The 17,827-nt window shown below is 41.8% G+C and overlaps 1 protein-coding gene across 1 annotated transcript in view; it reads left to right on the top strand.

The window, feature by feature from the left end:
* Window positions 1-17,827, top strand: part of LOC136876427 (uncharacterized) — a 56,061-nt gene that overhangs the window by 28,069 nt on the left and 10,165 nt on the right. The window contains exon 4 of the mRNA XM_067150398.2: window positions 3,149-3,409. Coding sequence (XP_067006499.2) covers window positions 3,149-3,409 — 261 coding nt within the window. The remainder of the gene's footprint in view (window positions 1-3,148; window positions 3,410-17,827) is intronic.

Genomic DNA, 17,827 nt, shown 5'->3' with positions numbered 1-17,827 from the left:
ACCACTTACTAGGCTACTCACCGTTGCCCATTGTTCACAAACTAGGACGTGACTACAGTAACCCACACCATAAAACATGAATGCAACTTAATTAACTGGTACAAGTATAAATTAATTTAACTACTATAAGTATATCTATAATATAGCCCAGTGAACGTGTACCTTTTTCCTGACAAAAGGTCATGTAGTTTTGGATTTTGGATATGTTGTTTGTACTATGTCCCTATTGAAAATCCAAGTTTTCTAATTTGGTGCACCTGTGCTTATGTCAGTATGACTTTTACTCGATAACTCTTTACTAGTGCGTCCTACAAAAAAAGTACTCTTGTTTTTTGTAGAGCATAAAATTTGCTACAATTTACTCCCATAACATGTTTATCTAAACCTCATAGTTGCTGAAACACAGAGCTTCAAAGCACATTTTATTTTTCCAAACGTTCAGGTAAACTACCTCTAAAACACAGTGTCCATCATCCTAACGGTTTATTGGTTCAATTTAAGGATAAAATTAGCAACACTCTGTAGCCATATATTAGATTTGTGCATAAAAAGTTACAAATAATACTACAATACATGGAATACATAGTCATATGTGCATGTGAATTGGCTCAAACAATATATTTACAAATAAGGCATACATACAAACAACAATAACAAATTTGTTCAATTTAAAGGCAACATAATAATTTGGTATAAAAAAGATGGAAACATTAGACTTTTGATCTTTTGGTTCTATCTATAGTGTCACTTTCATCACCTTCCATAAGAAATGTAAAATGTAATGTCTTTATTTTCTTGGACTATCACGCGATCAATTATTAAAACCACTTCTTCTATGTCATTGTTGTTTTAATGATCTCAGGGACATTTAGGCATGATTGTCCACGGCAATTCTTACAAGTAATAGAGCAGTGCAAGCAGGCCTTTCTGCAGCTGCAGCCCTTAGTACCTCCTTTCTTACATTAGCAAAATATTGTTTGTAGCAACAAAACTGGTGCAGCATTTTTTTGTTGTTTTAAAAGGAGTTAGCCCTTGCCTGCGTGTCATCCAGCCCTAATCCAAAGGGTTCTATTCCCTCCCTATCCAAGTTTGGACTTGATGATACATGCGTAATGCATGATACCAGGCTGCATCTTGCGTTGTTGGCAGTTTAGCAATGTGAAACTTGCTTTTAGTCACATACATTTTAGAGAGCAGACAGCGTAGATCATCAAGAGTTTGAGCATTCATGTCCCCACCATACAAGGCTATGAAAAGTTTCTTACCTGCTTTTCCAGTTTGGTCAGGAGTAGCTTCTGACACAAAAGTGACCATCCTGATGCAGGTACAGGCACGCCAAATTAGAAAACTTGTTTTTTTTTTTTATAAGGGCCTAAGTACCAACAACATATCCAAAATCCAAAACTACATTACCTTTTGTCAGGTAACTCGCACATTTCATGACCTGGCCAGTGGCCAAATGGTTTAACTTAAAATTTTAAGAACAAATATAGCCATTTACTCACACAGTCATGCATCATTCACTCAGGCAGTTCTGTAGTTTAGGAAATAATTTCGGCAAGTAGATCTAAATGCCTTCAAGTTCATAGATTTTTGACTATACACTGGAATAGAGTTCCTGAATCTGGCACCCGACACTTCGAACAACCGGTTGAAAATAGTAGTTTTGTTGTTGGGAATGGCAATGGTATGGGAGCTGGAATGTTTATTACAGTCATGAAAGGAGGAAAGCGAGTTAAACAAAGAAGAAATGTAGTGGGGTTGTGATTCATTCTTGTTCTTTTTCTACTGCTTTTTTCCACACCTGTGGGGTCACGGGTATGAACTGTGTTGCACATGTGGATCTGGCGCTGTTTTACGGTTGGATGCCCTTCCTGAAGCCAACCCTATATGGAGGGATGTAATCACTATTGCTTGTTTTCTGTGGTGGTTGGTAGTGTAGTATGTTTTATGAATATGAAGAGGAAAGTGTTGGGACAAACACAAACACCCAGTCCCCGAGCCGGAAGAATTAATCAGACACTATTAAAATCCTCGACCCTGCTGGAAATCGAACCCAGGACCCTCTGAACCAAAGGCCTCAATGCTGACCGTTCAGCCAAGGAGTCGGACAGGGGCTGTGATTCATTCAGTAGTCTATAAAGTAGTATAGCTGTGTATAACTTACGTAGTTCGTCAAATTTCAACCAGGCTTATTTTTCAAAATAGGGTGTTATGTGAGCAGAGTAATTTAATAAAAATATTAATCTTATACATGAATTTAATGTTTTTTGTAGATTATTGGTCTGTTCAGTAGTCGCATCAGTAAGTACAGAACATCACAATAATTAAATAATGGGAGTATGAGTGTCTGAACGAATCTAATTTTTAAATTTCGTAGGAGACAGGATTGATTTGAGAAGATGAAGAGAATCATTTACTCTCCTGTATACACTTGTTATGTGTTCATTCCAATTTAGATTTTCAGTCATAACGATACCCAGGTCTTTTTACTGCATTTGAGAAAGTAATATTAACACCACTTAGCTCTAAATCGGAGATATTGCTGCTTTCGAGTTTGCGGTTAAAATGCCATTTGTTTAGGGTGTCAACCTAGAAAGATCTTTTGCCCCTACTTATACCATATGTGGGGAACCTGCGTGCAGTTTGTAAATGGCGGAAGTGTAGTGATGAATGTGAGGAAAGGAAGGTTAAAGACGACACAAACACCCAGTCCCCAGACCAGGGATATTAATCATTTACAATTAAAAACCTCTGCCCCGGCCAGGAATCGAACCCGGGGCCGCTGGGTGACAGGCGGACGCGTTGCCCCATACACCACGGGGCAGACTGCTTTCGAGTTTAGTTATGAGTCTGGTTTGTCCAAGGATTATTGCTTGCATTTTATGCGGATTAAAAATGAGAAAATTTTCATATTGTGTTAAATAGTTGATCATCATTAATTTGCTTTATTGCAAAATGGACTTTTCAATGGGGGAATGATAGTATATTTGGTGATAGTTAAGCATGCAGATGATATTTGCACAATTTAAGTCATTTTGAGATGTCATTTAAATATAAACTAAAAAGGAATTAGAGCTAGGACACTTCCTTGAGGGATTCCAGTTTTTCTTACACTCCATTAAGATTTACTTTTTGTATTTGCCAGACAATTGAAAAGTCAAGTCGCAAGAGCACCCCCAGCAGTACCTGCAGTTCGGCCTCCAAGAGGAAGAACGCCAAGAGTGGGGAGAAGGGGGAGCGAGACCCAAATGCCCCAAAGCGTCCAGCCAATCCCTTTTTCCAGTTCTGTCAGGAGCAGAGGCCTCTGGTCATGGAGCAGAAAGTAGGTGAGGCCGAGACTTCCAAACAAGAGCTGACACGTCAGCTGGCCAGCAAGTGGAATACCTTACCTCCAGAGGATAAGAAGGTAATATCGTTACATTGTTGAATATTAACTAGGGGTGGACCAACATTGGTGAATTGCAATTGATTTTTCTTCTGTAAATACCGAGTACTCCTTATGCTGTTCTTAAAGATGACTTCTTGTGCTATATAATCTTTGAATTAAACATACTTGAATATTGTTGGAGATATCATTGTCTCAGTTTGGCAACGACATAGCATTTTGTAACAGTCCATCCTTAGTGTTTACATTTTGGTTGTTTGCTCTACAAACTCACTAAGTTGTCTTCTCTCATTGCTGCTAGGAGTTCTTTTAATGCCTCCTCCGGTAAGTTATTGTCTACAGATTTTATGCATTCCTCCCCTTTTTCACTCCTTTGCTGATTAGAAAGTTTCTCGCTAGTAGTTATCTAGGAAAGCCTTTCAATTACTTTATTCAGCACAACTAAGGGTTAACTTCTAAATAAAATACAGGTATACACAAGAAAAGAGAAATCTTTAAAGATGCAGATAAAGTAATGGGAAAAGAAAAGAAATGCCACTAAATAATTGAGACAGGTTTATCCATAAACTACTGTTCACATAAACAGAGAATAGGGCATGAAGTATTGTATCCCATGCACGAAGGCTGGTCAGTTCTACTGTGACTGCTTTGTAGATGCTCATTGATGCTAATATAGACTGCAGTCCTTTAATGTTCTGGTATCCCAATAATGTTAAAGTTATTTGAGGCTTTGAAGATTTTGACACTGAAGGAAATGCTCCTTACCAGTTTTGTTCGTGACATATTGAAGACTTTATCTGAGTTTGTCACCATATTTACCTGCATACAAGACCCTCCTCAATCTTTCTGCTAATTTTTAAGGGGAGGATCATAAATGTGCATATTTTAAAAAATTATAAAATTACAGTAGTAAATAATCCATGAACACTCAGTATACTTGAAAATGCATTACTAGGCAATAAAATAATTCTATTATGAACCATTACATTTCAACGTTTCAAGTGATAGCTCTACTGCACTTCTGGTCTGGGGTAAACATGCTATGTAATCATTTGTTGGTTGAGGTTGGGACTTGGATGGAATAAATGAAAACTAATATGCTACTGCTATTGACATCTCAAGATGAAGGAGTAATAGTATGTCCTACATCCTAAAATATGTTTCTTGCTGATTTATGTTTCTCCATTGATTTGGCTGTAATTTTTAATATATGATGTAGCATTCTTTTATAATGTTTTTTGTGCTTCTCAGAAAGGTCCTTGATTTCCTTGGTTACCAGTGCTTGTACATTGTCTTGTATTTCACAGAGAGCTGAAGCTGTAAATGAAGCTTTATGCTTCTAGTAGTTTATGCCAATTGCAGCAGCAGCTACTCTCAGATTCCTCATTGGCACTATGGTTCAGAGCATTATCTTACAAAGATAAATTCTGAAAATGCATGCGTAAACTGCAGAAAATGATATGAAAATTTGAAATGACATTAGTAGGACTCGCTTTGTACAATGCAAGATGGATGATCCAGGAAACCTGCACTCCGTAGAAATGGAATAATTCAAGTTTCAACTCCATTTGGTGCTACTAGAACTTCCAGTAATGCCGTCCTATATCTTCACTTTAGTTGGTTCTTCATCAGCACATTAGGTGTAAAGATACATATTAATAAAGCAGATCCTGATGTACTGTACTAGAAATCTGTAATGGCCCATCTTTATAGTCCTGTAGTGCATGTTACATGAGTCATTATAGCTCAGCATCTGCACTAATGTTATGGGCAATTTTGGTATACTCTGTAAAATTACATGAAGAACGGTGGTGGTGGTGGTGATTTTTGTTTTAAGAGGAAGTACAACGAGGTAATCATCCTCTCTGAACAAATAAGTGGAAAAGAAGTTTAAAATATAAAACAAAATTATTTATTCAACAAAGGAATTTGGAAACGCAGTACAAAATAAAACAAAAAACAATTATAGTATTAGGCCGAAAGGATTACTAACGTATCAAAAGGGAACGTACGTTCCCTGAGTAACAGTATACTTGTAATTTACATACCCTTGATCAGTCCACTGTCGCACATAAAGCGGATGACGAGATCAGCAGTAGTCGCGTCATCGGCTAGTATGCGTTCGAGTGTTTCCTGCAGGCCGAGGCTCCGTCTTAGGCCAGAGAGATCGGCGCACTCTGTGAGGATGTGGGCCACGGTGAAGTCGGCACCACAAGAACACACTGGGGGGTCTTCCCTCTTTAGAAGATAAGAGTGCGTGGATCGTAAATGACCTATCCTCAGCCGGCACAGTACTATGGCCTCTCTCCGTGAAGGTCGGAAAGAGGACCGCCACACGGTAGTTGTCTTCTTAATTGCTCTCAGCTTGTTGGGAGTTCGGATATTTAGCCATTCCGATTCCCAGAACGCCAAGATGGTTCGACGTAGCTGAGAACAAATATCCTTAGCAGGTACATTGACGGGTCTTGGAGGTAAAAGTGCAGCTTCCTTTGCTGCTTCATCCGCAAGTTCGTTTCCCGCAATCCCAACGTGGCTTGGAAGCCACGCGAAAGTAATTCTGGTGCTAGCATCGCTTAACCTGGCTAGAAGATCATGTATCCGCTGCACCAGTGGGTGTTGCGAGAAACAGGTTTCAATAGATTGCAGAGAGCTTAACGAATCGGTACACAACAGAAAGTGGCTTCTTTCGTCACGCAGTGCAAACTGCAGAGCCTCTAAGATGGCGTAAAGCTCTGCAGTATACACGCTACATACTTTAGGGAGCGAGACCTTCGTACTCATATCATCAATGACAAAAGAGCAACCAACATTATCTCCGATTTTAGAACCATCCGTGAAGATAAGTCTCGCGGCCGGATATTGGTGAACAAAGTCCTGGAAATACCTCCGATGAACGGAGGAATCCGTGTTCACCTTGGGTCCACGGAGTAGATCTAGACGTATATCCGGTCGCGGAACCAACCACGGAGGTACCTCGCTAAGAGTTCGTTCAAGACAACCACCGATATCAATATTCAAATCATGACACAAGCTATCAATCCGAAACCCAACCGGCCGTGTGGCATTCGGCCGGTCTTGGCACTGCTGGTGGTATTGGGTGCGATAGATGCATTGATAGCTTGGATGTAGCGGCATTTCACGAATTTTGGCAGCGTACGTTAGGAGTAACTGCTGCCTCCTTATCCGTAAAGGTGGAACTCCCGCTTCAGCGAGCAGGCTGGGAATGGGGCTAGTACGGAAAGCACCCGTTGCCAGCCTTACTCCACTATGGTGAATACTGTCTAAAAGGCTCAGCGTAGATTTGGATGCTGAGCCATAAGCCGCACTTCCATAGTCAATTCGGGAGAGGACCGTCGCCGTGTAAAATCGTAGCAGTACCGCACGGTCAGCCCCCCACGAAGTGCCGCTGAGAAACTTAAGCATATTAAGTCTCTTCATGCAGGCAACCTTTAACTGACGGATGTGGGGCTGCCACGTAAGTCTCTTATCAAAATGGAGACCCAGGAATTTGCAGGTGTCAACCACTGGTAAGACACTGTTTCGCAAGCGGAGCTCTGGTTCGGGATGCACAGGTCGACGTCGACAGAAGTGTACAACTGAGGTTTTCGCTGCTGAAAATCGAAAACCATGTTGCAGGGCCCATCTGTCGACTCGGTTAATAGCTTGCTGTAGCTGTCTCTCAGCAAACGCCACCCTTCCGGAGCTGTAATGTAGAGCTAAGTCGTCTACATACAGCGATGGAACAACTGCGGGCCCAGCAGCGGCAACTATGCCGTTGATGGCGATTGCGAACAGCGTGACACTCAGTACCGATCCCTGAGGTACTCCATTTTCCTGAACGTAATATTGAGAAAATGCATTCCCTACTCGGACTCGAAAGAGACGGAGGGACATGAAGTTCTCAATAAACGTTGGCAAATTTCCCCGAAACCCCCACTGGTGTAGAGTGGAGAGAATCCCATATCGCCAGGTAGTATCGTAAGCTTTTTCCAGGTCAAAAAACACGGCGACTAGGTGTTCCTTCCGGAGAAAGGCCTCCTGAATGGCGCTCTCCAGTCTGACCAGATGATCAGTGGCAGACCGATGAGAGCGAAAACCACACTGGTAGTTAGACAAGAGGCCCTCCCTTTCCATGGCCCACACAAGACGCCGGTTAACCATCCTTTCAAATAGCTTACAGAGGCCATTTGTAAGGCATATTGGCCTATAACTATCCAGAAGTTTTGGATCTTTACCTGGCTTGGGAATTGGTATTACAATTCCCTCACGCCATTGAGATGGAAACACTCCCTCACTCCATATTCTGTTGAATAGGGTGAGGATATCCTTGAGACATCTGTCACTCAAATGCTTAAGCATTTGATTATGGATTTTGTCCGGTCCAGGAGCCGTATCTCTGCATAGCGCAAGTGCACTTCGCAACTCCCAATCCGTGAAGGGCACGTTGTAGGGATGCGAAGCACTAGAGGCAAAAGAGAGATGGTGGGCCTCTGCTTCGCGCTTAATTGGAAGAAATGCAGGGTCGTATCTCCTAGAGCTGGACGTATCTGTGAAATGTGACGCGATGTGGTCTGCAATGACTGAAGGAATCGTAACTGTATCTCCATTAATGGAGATTCCGGGTACTGAGGGCACATTCTGTACTCCGACAATTCGGCGGAGTTTTGTCCACACTTGTGATGACGGAGTATGTGCCGTGATGGATGATACATACTTTTCCCACGTAGCTTTCTTACTTTCTCGAATCAAAAAACGGGCCTTCGCGCGCAGACGCTTAAATGCAATATGATTGGCCATCGTAGGATTCCGACGATAATGCTTAAAAGCCCGTCGGCGATCACGTATGGCTGCTGCAGTTTCGTCCGTCCACCATGGGACCTGCTTCCGGCGACGAATACCGGACGAGGAAGGAATTGTTTCCTCTGCAGCAGCCAAAATTCCAGTAGTAATGGAAGAGACGTGGTCGTCAACAGACTCCAGCATATCATCAGCCATCACTGCGCGTTCTGTAAATTCTGGCCAATTTGCCCGCCGAAGTAACCAGCGCTTGGGTACTTCGGACTGTCTTTGATTCAAGAGAGACAGAATTATCGGGAAGTGGTCACTATCACAGAGGTCGTCGTGAACTTGCCACCGTAGCAGGGGAACTAGCGCACGGCTACACAAAGTGACATCCAGGTGTGAGAATGTGCCATGCGCGCTACTGAAATGTGTCGGCTCCCCTGTATTGAGCACACAAAGATCAAATAGGTTGATCATTCGCTCGAGCTTCCTCCCCCTAGAACAGGAAGACGGAGAACCCCATAGTGTGTTACGGGCGTTCACATCCCCCAGCATGAGGAAAGGAGGAGGCAACTGAGCGATCAAATCTTGTAGTGTATGCATATCAAGGTTATAATCCGGTGGAAAGTACACGTTGCAAACCGTTGTCATTACTGGCAACGGAGTGCGAACTGCAACTGCATCTAGCTGAGTACGGAGCGGTACTTCTTCGCTGAAGATGTCGGAGCGAACTAGGGTACAAACGCCCCCAGTTGCCGCGCCATCCACAGCTACTCTGTCTTTGGAATAAAGACGATATCCTCTCATAGTCGTGTCGTGTCCAGGTCTCAAACGAGATTCCTGTAGACAGACTATGGAGGCCGCATAGACGGATATCAGTTGACGTAACTCAGCTAGGCGACAGTAGTAACTACTGCAGTTCCACTGCAATAGTGTCATTGTGTGGATTGGTAGTGTTGCGAAATTAGGACAATTGCTTGCCCTTCTTTTTGTCAACTACCTGCCATTTTCCGCCGTTGTTGTCGGTATTGTCGTCACCATCCACGACAATGAGTGGTTCAGTCTCCATTGTCTCCTCAGAAGAAGGAGGCGCAGTGACTGGACCCTCCGCGGACGGTGATCTCATTGGTCTGGAACAGTGGGCCTTCTTTCTGGGAGAACTAGGTTCTCCAGAAAGTGATCGAACAAGAGGGCGTCGGGGCCTCTCGCTCTTGCCCACCGTTTCTCTCTGTTTGGGAGGAGAGCCGGCAGATGGCTTGCCAGATTTCTTCGGTGATCCTGTGGACCCCGACTGAGTTGGAGAAGGCTTCTTCTCCAATTTTTTAAGGGAGCTCTGTGGCTTCACCTTCTCCTCCTTTATGATCTGGGCATTGGAAGGAGGGCTGGACTTTCCAGCCCTATTTGGGGAAGTCTTTCCCCCCGCCCTGTTGGGGGAGGACTTCCCAGCCGAACGTTCCTGGGAAGGGCCCTTCCCAGGCAACGTCGACAGTAACGCTCTTTTCGGTTTTTCACGTGGTGAAACTCCAGTTTCTTTACTTACTGAATTTTGTTGCTGGCTTTGACTTTTCAATGCATTTTCAGTACCGGTGTTCTGTACAAAACTCTGTGGAGTGATCCGTATGTTTGCGACCTTTTCCGCGAATGAGATGGAGAACTCCGGAGCAGCCATGGATTTGAACTTCCTCCGGGCGTCTGGATAAGATAGCTTATCCAGCGTTTTTATCTCCTGGATCTTCTTCTCTCGCTTGAATGTGGGGCACTCCTTGGAGATTGGAGCATGCGTACCCGGGCAGTTGACGCACACAGGTGGTGGTGTGCATTCAACCCCAGCATGCTCGCACTTCCCACACATTTTGCAGGTCGTCGAACCTGTACATCGCAATGAGGTGTGGCCAAACTTTTGACAGTTATAACACCTCATTGGTGCCGGAATGTACGGACGAACAGTCAGGCGATACATTGCTACCTTTATTCGTTCAGGTATGGTCTCAGCGTCGAAGGTAAGGATGAAAGCACCCGTATCGAGTAGCTTATCACCCACACGCCTCTTCAACCTCTTCACGTCGGTTACACCCCGACGTGCTAGGTACCGGATCATCGTATCATCGGAAGACTTAACCAAATCCCTGTGGAATATAACTCCCTTGCAAGAGTTAAGGGTTTGGTGCTTCTCGATTTTCACCTCTACCTTACCGAATAACTTGGCTTTAAGTAGCCGTCTGGACTGTTCAGCCGTAGATGTCTTGATAAGTACGGATCCATCTCGGAGCTTGCGCATCTCGTCGACTTCACCAGCAACAATTTCTTCGATGGAATTGCTTATCATAAAAGGACATTCGTCAAGGAAACTTTTACCATCGACCCTGGAAGCAACCAGGAATCGAGGAAGACGTTCGTCACTCATGTAGTCTACAGGAACTGGAGTATACCGCTTACGTTTCTTAGCAATATTTGACGCTGTTTTTTGAAGGGTGCCACCCTTTGTAAAAGAAGGAAGAGAAAGAGGTTCCGTCTTTTGTCCCACGAGTACTCACGGAAATATGAGGTCGACCTCCGGCAGAGCCAAGGAGATTTACCGGAGGCAAGGCTATATACTCCAGAGGGCGCCCGGTATCTGGAGGGGGTCGCTTGGAACTACTCTCCCAGTAGCCATGCATCACCTCGCCATGACCCGAAACTTGTGATTGGGGGTGGATAAAACCTCTGTACTAACCTAATTATTTTTTTATTTAATTTTTTTATTTTTTAAAATATTTTTTTCTGTAATGTCTAACCTAATCTACCCGAGGCAGAGAGGGTGGCCAGACAGGAAGAGGAATGAAATTAAAGATGGTGAGAATAGAAGGGTAGAAATAGTGATGAAGAATAAAGAGCACAGACACCTCTCAAGCAACTCGGGGGACACCTTGTTAGTCTGGCCCTACACCGAGGCCTATCCAGCATGGGTAACCCTGAGCTGGCACAGCCCTCGGGATCAACAAGCACACAAGCCCCCACACCAACTTCAAGGTCATGGTGTCCCTAGAGGGGGTACATGAAGAACGTGTATTACATGCCACCAAATGCCTCAGGTTTAATATTAGGCTGGTCTGGACACACGAGAGAAATCTGCTTGTCTTTGTTCAACATATCTCCATAGCTGAGGTGTCTGGAGCATGTATCTTTCATGTAGAAGGAGGCGAGTTTGAACTTCACTCCTGCCTTTAATAATTTTAGTACTATTACAGGCGATATGGTTGCCATCTTACTCTTTATAACAATGTAGAAATTATTTATGCCCAAAATCCTTGAGCTAATTTTTGACCTTACCTGACCCATGATGCAGAGGAAAGTTACATGAAATAACATTAACATTTGGAATTCTTTCCACAAAATAAAGGGAAAACATAAAGCATAATAAACGGGGATGCAGACCTAATTCTTTGTCCACATGTACTGGGCTTTGTGAGTTCTTTGGATTTTCCGGAGTATGGAGTCCATTAAATTGTGGAAATAGTTCTCACCCTGGGTGAGATCTTCTCAGACTCTGAGAACATGATCCCACAACTGATCTGCATTCCTTGGTGGGTCTACTGTGTTGATGTTGAGCCTCCTTCATTTTAATATTGCCTGTATGTTCTCTTTGACATTCAGGTCTGGTGACTTTTAAGGCCAGTCTAAAACTGTGATTTCAAGCCGCCTCTGAAAAGACTGAATGACTTTGGCCTAGTGTACTAGCTGGTAATCTTACTGGAAAATTAATCTGTGGGGATAACGCTTGAGGATGAAAGGAAGCGATGTGTTCTCCTATACAGTTTATCATTGTGTTTATGAATAGTTAATTTGGCTATGGGTGCATTCCACCATGCCAGCGCCATTGCAACTGGTGGTGGTGGTGGTGGTGGTGGTGGTGGTTATTGGTTTAAGAGGAAGTACAGCTGAGCAACCATCCTTTATGAACACTAATCAGAGAGAATATTTGAAGAGGTCCGACACATTGAAAATGAAGGTATCGGCAAAAGAAAGGCACGGGCCATGAAGGGCTTGAAAATGAGACTCCCTAGAACTCAAAAGCCTAATACCATCGGAGTCAGAAAAGAACAAGAGATGACCAAGGACAGTTGGATATGATAGATGAAAGTGAGGAGCCTGGCATGAGTAAGTGGAAGCAAAGCCAGGACTCAGCCGAGGGCCTCATGGTTACCATTCCATGCTCCCTAAGTTAAGAGCTCCTGGGATCCATTTTAGTAGACTCTTATGACAGGCGGGATACCGCGGATGTTATTTAACCGCTCCTGCTCACAGGGGGACCATTGCCACAGATCCCGCCGCAGCATTGCACACTTAAATGCCTTGACCATTGGTGCTGGTTCATGTAATATGGCCATATCTGGTATGAGACTCATGATACATTCTGACTGGGCCCTTCTAGTCTGTTGAGGTGCATGTCTCATCAGATTAGATGACTTTCATAATCTACATTCTCCCAACTGACAAGAGAGGCTTCACGGCCCACAGCATGCTCCTGTCATGGCCTCCTTTTCAACTGCCCTCTGACTACACAGATTACAACTTCTCAAACAGTTGGCACCTCTGTACATCAGTTGTAGAATGTCAGCCTCTTGATCTGAAGATGATTGTTTCAAGCCCAGCAGAGGTGGTAGGATTTTTGAAGGGTGGCAATGTCCATTCAACAGTCCATGTCGTATGATGTCTACATGTAGAAGATCTCTGTGACACGTTTGGTGTTTACCCAACAAAATTAATTAAAAACTCAACCGTATATTACGGAGGAGGGATCCAGTTTACTGTGCCATCTGGTAGAGTAAAATGAAATATCAAAATTCACATGCAGATACCCTAGATGGTGTCACATTAAAATGCCTCTGTGTGGTAGCTGAGGCCATATTATTATTATTATTATTATTATTATTATTATTATTATTATTATTATTATTATTATTATTATTATTATTATTGTTATTATTATTATTATTATTGATTGTTGTAACTTATATTCAAGTTCACGTGAAGAGAGGAATGAAAAAGTGATTTCATGTTAGTAATAATAAAATCGAATGATTATAGGTAAAATGTTACATAAAAATATGATAAACAATATATACAATTCATTTGCGACGAGGTTTGAACCTTCAACTTCAGATGTAACTGAGAAGTGAGAGGTTTATCTCCAAAAAGGCACATGTCAGTGGCGACTGCAGTGGGTGCATCCACATTTCCATGGCAACCATACCCCCTACTCCCTATTCTTCAGCCAGGCAGACATTCAAGGGACCCTCCCTGCGCTAGTTGTCAGAACGCTTCTATTAATATTAGAACTATAGTCAGTATGGGTTTAAAATGTTCCATTTTACATGGACATTTAAAGAAGAGGGCTCTCTGTCATTAGGTGGTGATTATTGTTTTAAGAGGAAGTACAAGTAGGCAACCATCCTATGTATAACACTAATCAGAGAGAAAATAGAAGGGAACCGACACTTCAAAAAATGAAGGTATCGGCCGAAGGAAAGTAAAGGCCACAAAGGGGCGAAAATGAAAGACTCCCTAGGCCTCGAGTGCTCTAATACCATCGGTTTTGGAAAAGAACAAGAGTTGACCAAGGGAGGTCAGATAGGATAAATGAAAGTGAGAAGCCTGGCGCAAGTAAGTGGAAACAATGCCAGGACTCAGTTAAGGGCCTTGTGATCGCTAACCCACGCTCCCAAGTTGAGAGCTCCTGGGGCCCCTTTCAGTCACCTCTTACGACAGGCAGGGTATACCGTGGGTGTTATTCTACTTCCCCCCACCCACAGGGGGAGCTCTCTGTCATGAGACTGGAGGACTGTTATCAGGAGCAAACCAGCCATATGGCTGATATACTATAGATGGATGGAAACAAATTTACACATCTTCAAGATGTTAATCAGACCAAGGTGTTCAGTATCTACAGTCATGATTCCAAATCATATCCCCTCACTGGGGCAGTAGCTGTGCTCTGCCAGGGTTGACTCGATAGGTTTTTCCGATCTTCACCTGTTGATAGTTCCACAATAATGATGTCATACCTTTGATGTGTCCACATGGAGGCATGAGACTTGTTTATATGATGTTTTATGTTGTTGTTATTTCAATATTATTAAAGGTGTTCATTGGTGTTTTCAAGAAATAATGCCATTCAAAACCATCAGTAAAACTGTATTTTATGTAGTAATACTTTTTTACTCATGTTTGGCTGGGGATATTTGCTCTGGGATGGAGTAGACCAAACAGCATGACTCAGTGCCGAGTATTCGTAAAATAAACCATTCTGTTAAAGTAGCCAACGGCATTGGGTGGAGGAGCTCCTTTAGGTGAGTGCTGGTCTTCCAGTGGAGGATATGCCACTGAAATCCTGAATTCAACATCTTTGGGTGGCTGCAAAGGGTGTCTGTTTTCCAGGTTAAGGGTAGCCCCATTGAAACCTTGCAGCAGTTAGGTATAAAATGCCTTCAGGTGTGGTGACCCCCACTGTAATAAAAGCCTATATAAACTGTCACAAGAGGATTAGGAGAGGGAAAAATGGAGGTCAGTGATCTACTGCCCGACCTGGGACCTATCTGGACAAGGATGTTGGAAGAATAAGTGTAGTAGTAGTAGTAGTAGTAGTAGTAGTAACAGTAGTGGTGGTAGCAGCAGCAGCAGCACTGTAATATATTTCCCGTCTTACTAATAAACGGTGTATAACTTTTATACAAGGCTTATACACCGTTTATGTGAAATTCGTTACTAATAAACCGTGTATAAGCCTCCTGTGTATACATCTGTTATAGTTATTCATTGAATTGCTTATACAGACCACGACCCTTGTATAAGCATTGTATAGCAGCGAGTAGCGGAAAAAGAAATGAGTGAGCATTTTATTTTCGTGGTATTTATTGTCTACAGTGAAATATTTGACTTATCCATTTTTATTGAACACACATCGAAAGAAAGGACGATAACGTTGATGATCTTCACAATATTTTAAACATAGAAGACATACACCATTCAGAGGTTATGGAGGCTAGACATCTTCGTAAAGTAAAACACTTTAAAGAGACGGAATGACAATGAATAACTATAAAACAAATGATGGTTGAGCGTATTTTTGTGTAATAATGTGTTACTGCTTAATAGACTTTTGATATTGCGAGTTTATTATACACTATCTGCCCCTACAAAGATCTTTCTCAAATTTGAGTACATATAAAGTAGGACATATTCCTCGAGATAAAAAAATGGCATAACTTGAAAACCATACGAAATATGATTTCCATGTATAAATGCCTAATAGAAACTTTTTTGATCAAACCTTTCTTTTAAGCTACAAAACAGTTTTACCTTTCTCCTGAAAAGTAAGGATTTTGGAATGTGTACCCTTTTCAACTCGCCGATTCAATTAAAATTGCTTACATTTTCCGTACAACACCAGTTAGGATCTTTTGATCTTTTCTTCCCTTTTCCATTTCTTTTTTGGCGATCATTACACAAGCAAGCTGAAGAAGTATTGATATCAATATAGGCCTAAGTCAATTTCCAGCTGACTCACGGAATGACAATGAATAACTATAAAAGAAATGATGGTTGGGCGTATGTTTGTGTAATAATGTGTTACTGCTTAATAGGCTTTTGAAATTGCTAGTTTATTATACATTATCTGCCTCTACAAAGATCTTAGATCTTTCTCAAATTTGAGTATAAAAAGGGACATATTCCTTGACATGAAAAATGAAAAAAACAGTATAACTTGAAAACCGTACGTAATATGATTTCCATACTTTGTAGTTGTATACACAGAAATATGATGTATAAATGCCTAACAGAAACTTTTTTGATCAAACTTTTCTTTTAGCTACAAAACAGGTTTACCTTTCTCCTGAAAAGTAAGGATTTTGGAATGTGTAACCTTTTCAACTCGCCGATTCAATTACAATTGCTTATTTTTCCGTACTATCCCAGTTAGGAGCTATTGATCTTTTCTTAAGCTATTCCATTTCTTTTTTTTTTTTGGCGTTCATTACACAAGCAAGCTGAAGAAATGTTGATATCAGTATAAGCCAATTTCCAGCTATCTCACTTAGTGTTGCCACTGCCTTTTCGATAAGCCTTGCTACTGTGCGACTTTCCAGAAAGTTTTGCACCTAGATAACCAGCAGAAGCGATCATAAAGGCGATGAACGTGCGAAATACGTCAGTGAACTGCAGGAAGAGATTCCTACGCTTTGGAACGAGTGTATATGTGCTGTATAGTAATACAATGCGTATACCTCGTTTATTAGTAAGAAAAATGTAAAACGCTTATACAGGGTGTATTCACTGTATAACTATACAAGAGTTAAACAACTGTATAAGGACTTTTTATTAGTAAGACGGTTCTACTACTGTGGTATTGTACAGTAGTTTGAGCAGCTTGATCCCATAGCAATTTATTATTGCTAGGTTATGTAAACTCACTGAACATTCATGACTTTTCTAACAGGGTTTAAAATTTAGTATTTAGCTATGATCCCGGTCTAGAAAGCCAAGAATAATAGCCGAGAGGACTAGTTATGCTGACCACACGACACCTTGTAATCTGCAGGCCTTCGGGCTGAGCAGTGGTCGCTTGGTAGGCCAAGGCTCTTCGGGGCTGTTATGCCATGGGGTTTCGGTTTGGTTTTTATTTAGCTATGATGATGATGATGATGATGATGTTTTATTATTATTATTATTATTATTATTATTATTATTATTATTATTATTATTATTATTATTATTATTATTATTATTATTATTATTATTATTGTTACGGGGTTACCCGTGAATCAGCAGAGGTGAAAGAAGGTGCCGGGGTGAATGGGTCTAACTACAAAGTCAAAGTTAATTTAACATTTTAACAAAGGTTATATTTTTCAAAAAATAACAAAACTTGAACAACTTTTCACTTAGTGAAATAACAATGACATAGCAAATTAGAACCAAGATTTAGAAAGATCCAAGATTTCCGAACTTGAACATTCTTGGGCTACAAGCCCCTAGTTTTACAATTTTTGGGTACCCAGCTCGATTTTACAAAGAATATACATTTACCCAAAGGGCAGAAATCCCCTAATACCTGGAGCACTTGCTCCCAAAATTGCATTATCAGGCCTCCCAGAGGCAATTTTACAACACCTGAAAAAGAGCTCACACGCTCTCAGTTCTTAAGCCTATTCCAGGCAACACAGTATGAGAATCTAATAATCACTGGCCTTACAAGGCACTATTTACAAATAGCCATCTTATTACACAGAGGTATCTAGTACCCAACCTACAGGGCCTTAGTGAAAAAGAACAGGTTCAATAAACGGCCCAAGTACAACCGGAATGGAATCAAAGATTGAGGTCCCCAAAAAAATTTAAAAACCTATAGGGCACTTGGCCAACGAAACAGGGGCTAATCCCAAACTACTGAGGTAGCGCGAATGGAGATAACTTCAATACATTGCAGAAACAAATGAGGTACCTCAAACCAAGATGAAGGGGAGCTCGAGAGGGTATATCACTCTCTATCCCCGGTTTACAATTAAAAGATTTATGAAATTTTACATGAGCCGACAGGAGATTTACACTTTAGAGAAGTTAGTTACATATTTAAGATTTCGGACTTTTCCCTCAGGTTAAACTGCAGGGCAGAGAAAT

This window comes from Anabrus simplex, chromosome 6 (assembly GCF_040414725.1).
Source record: "Anabrus simplex isolate iqAnaSimp1 chromosome 6, ASM4041472v1, whole genome shotgun sequence".
Taxonomy (NCBI): domain Eukaryota; kingdom Metazoa; phylum Arthropoda; class Insecta; order Orthoptera; family Tettigoniidae; genus Anabrus; species Anabrus simplex.
Note: the sequence above shows the minus strand (reverse complement) of the source record. Positions and strands in the feature narration are given on the sequence as shown.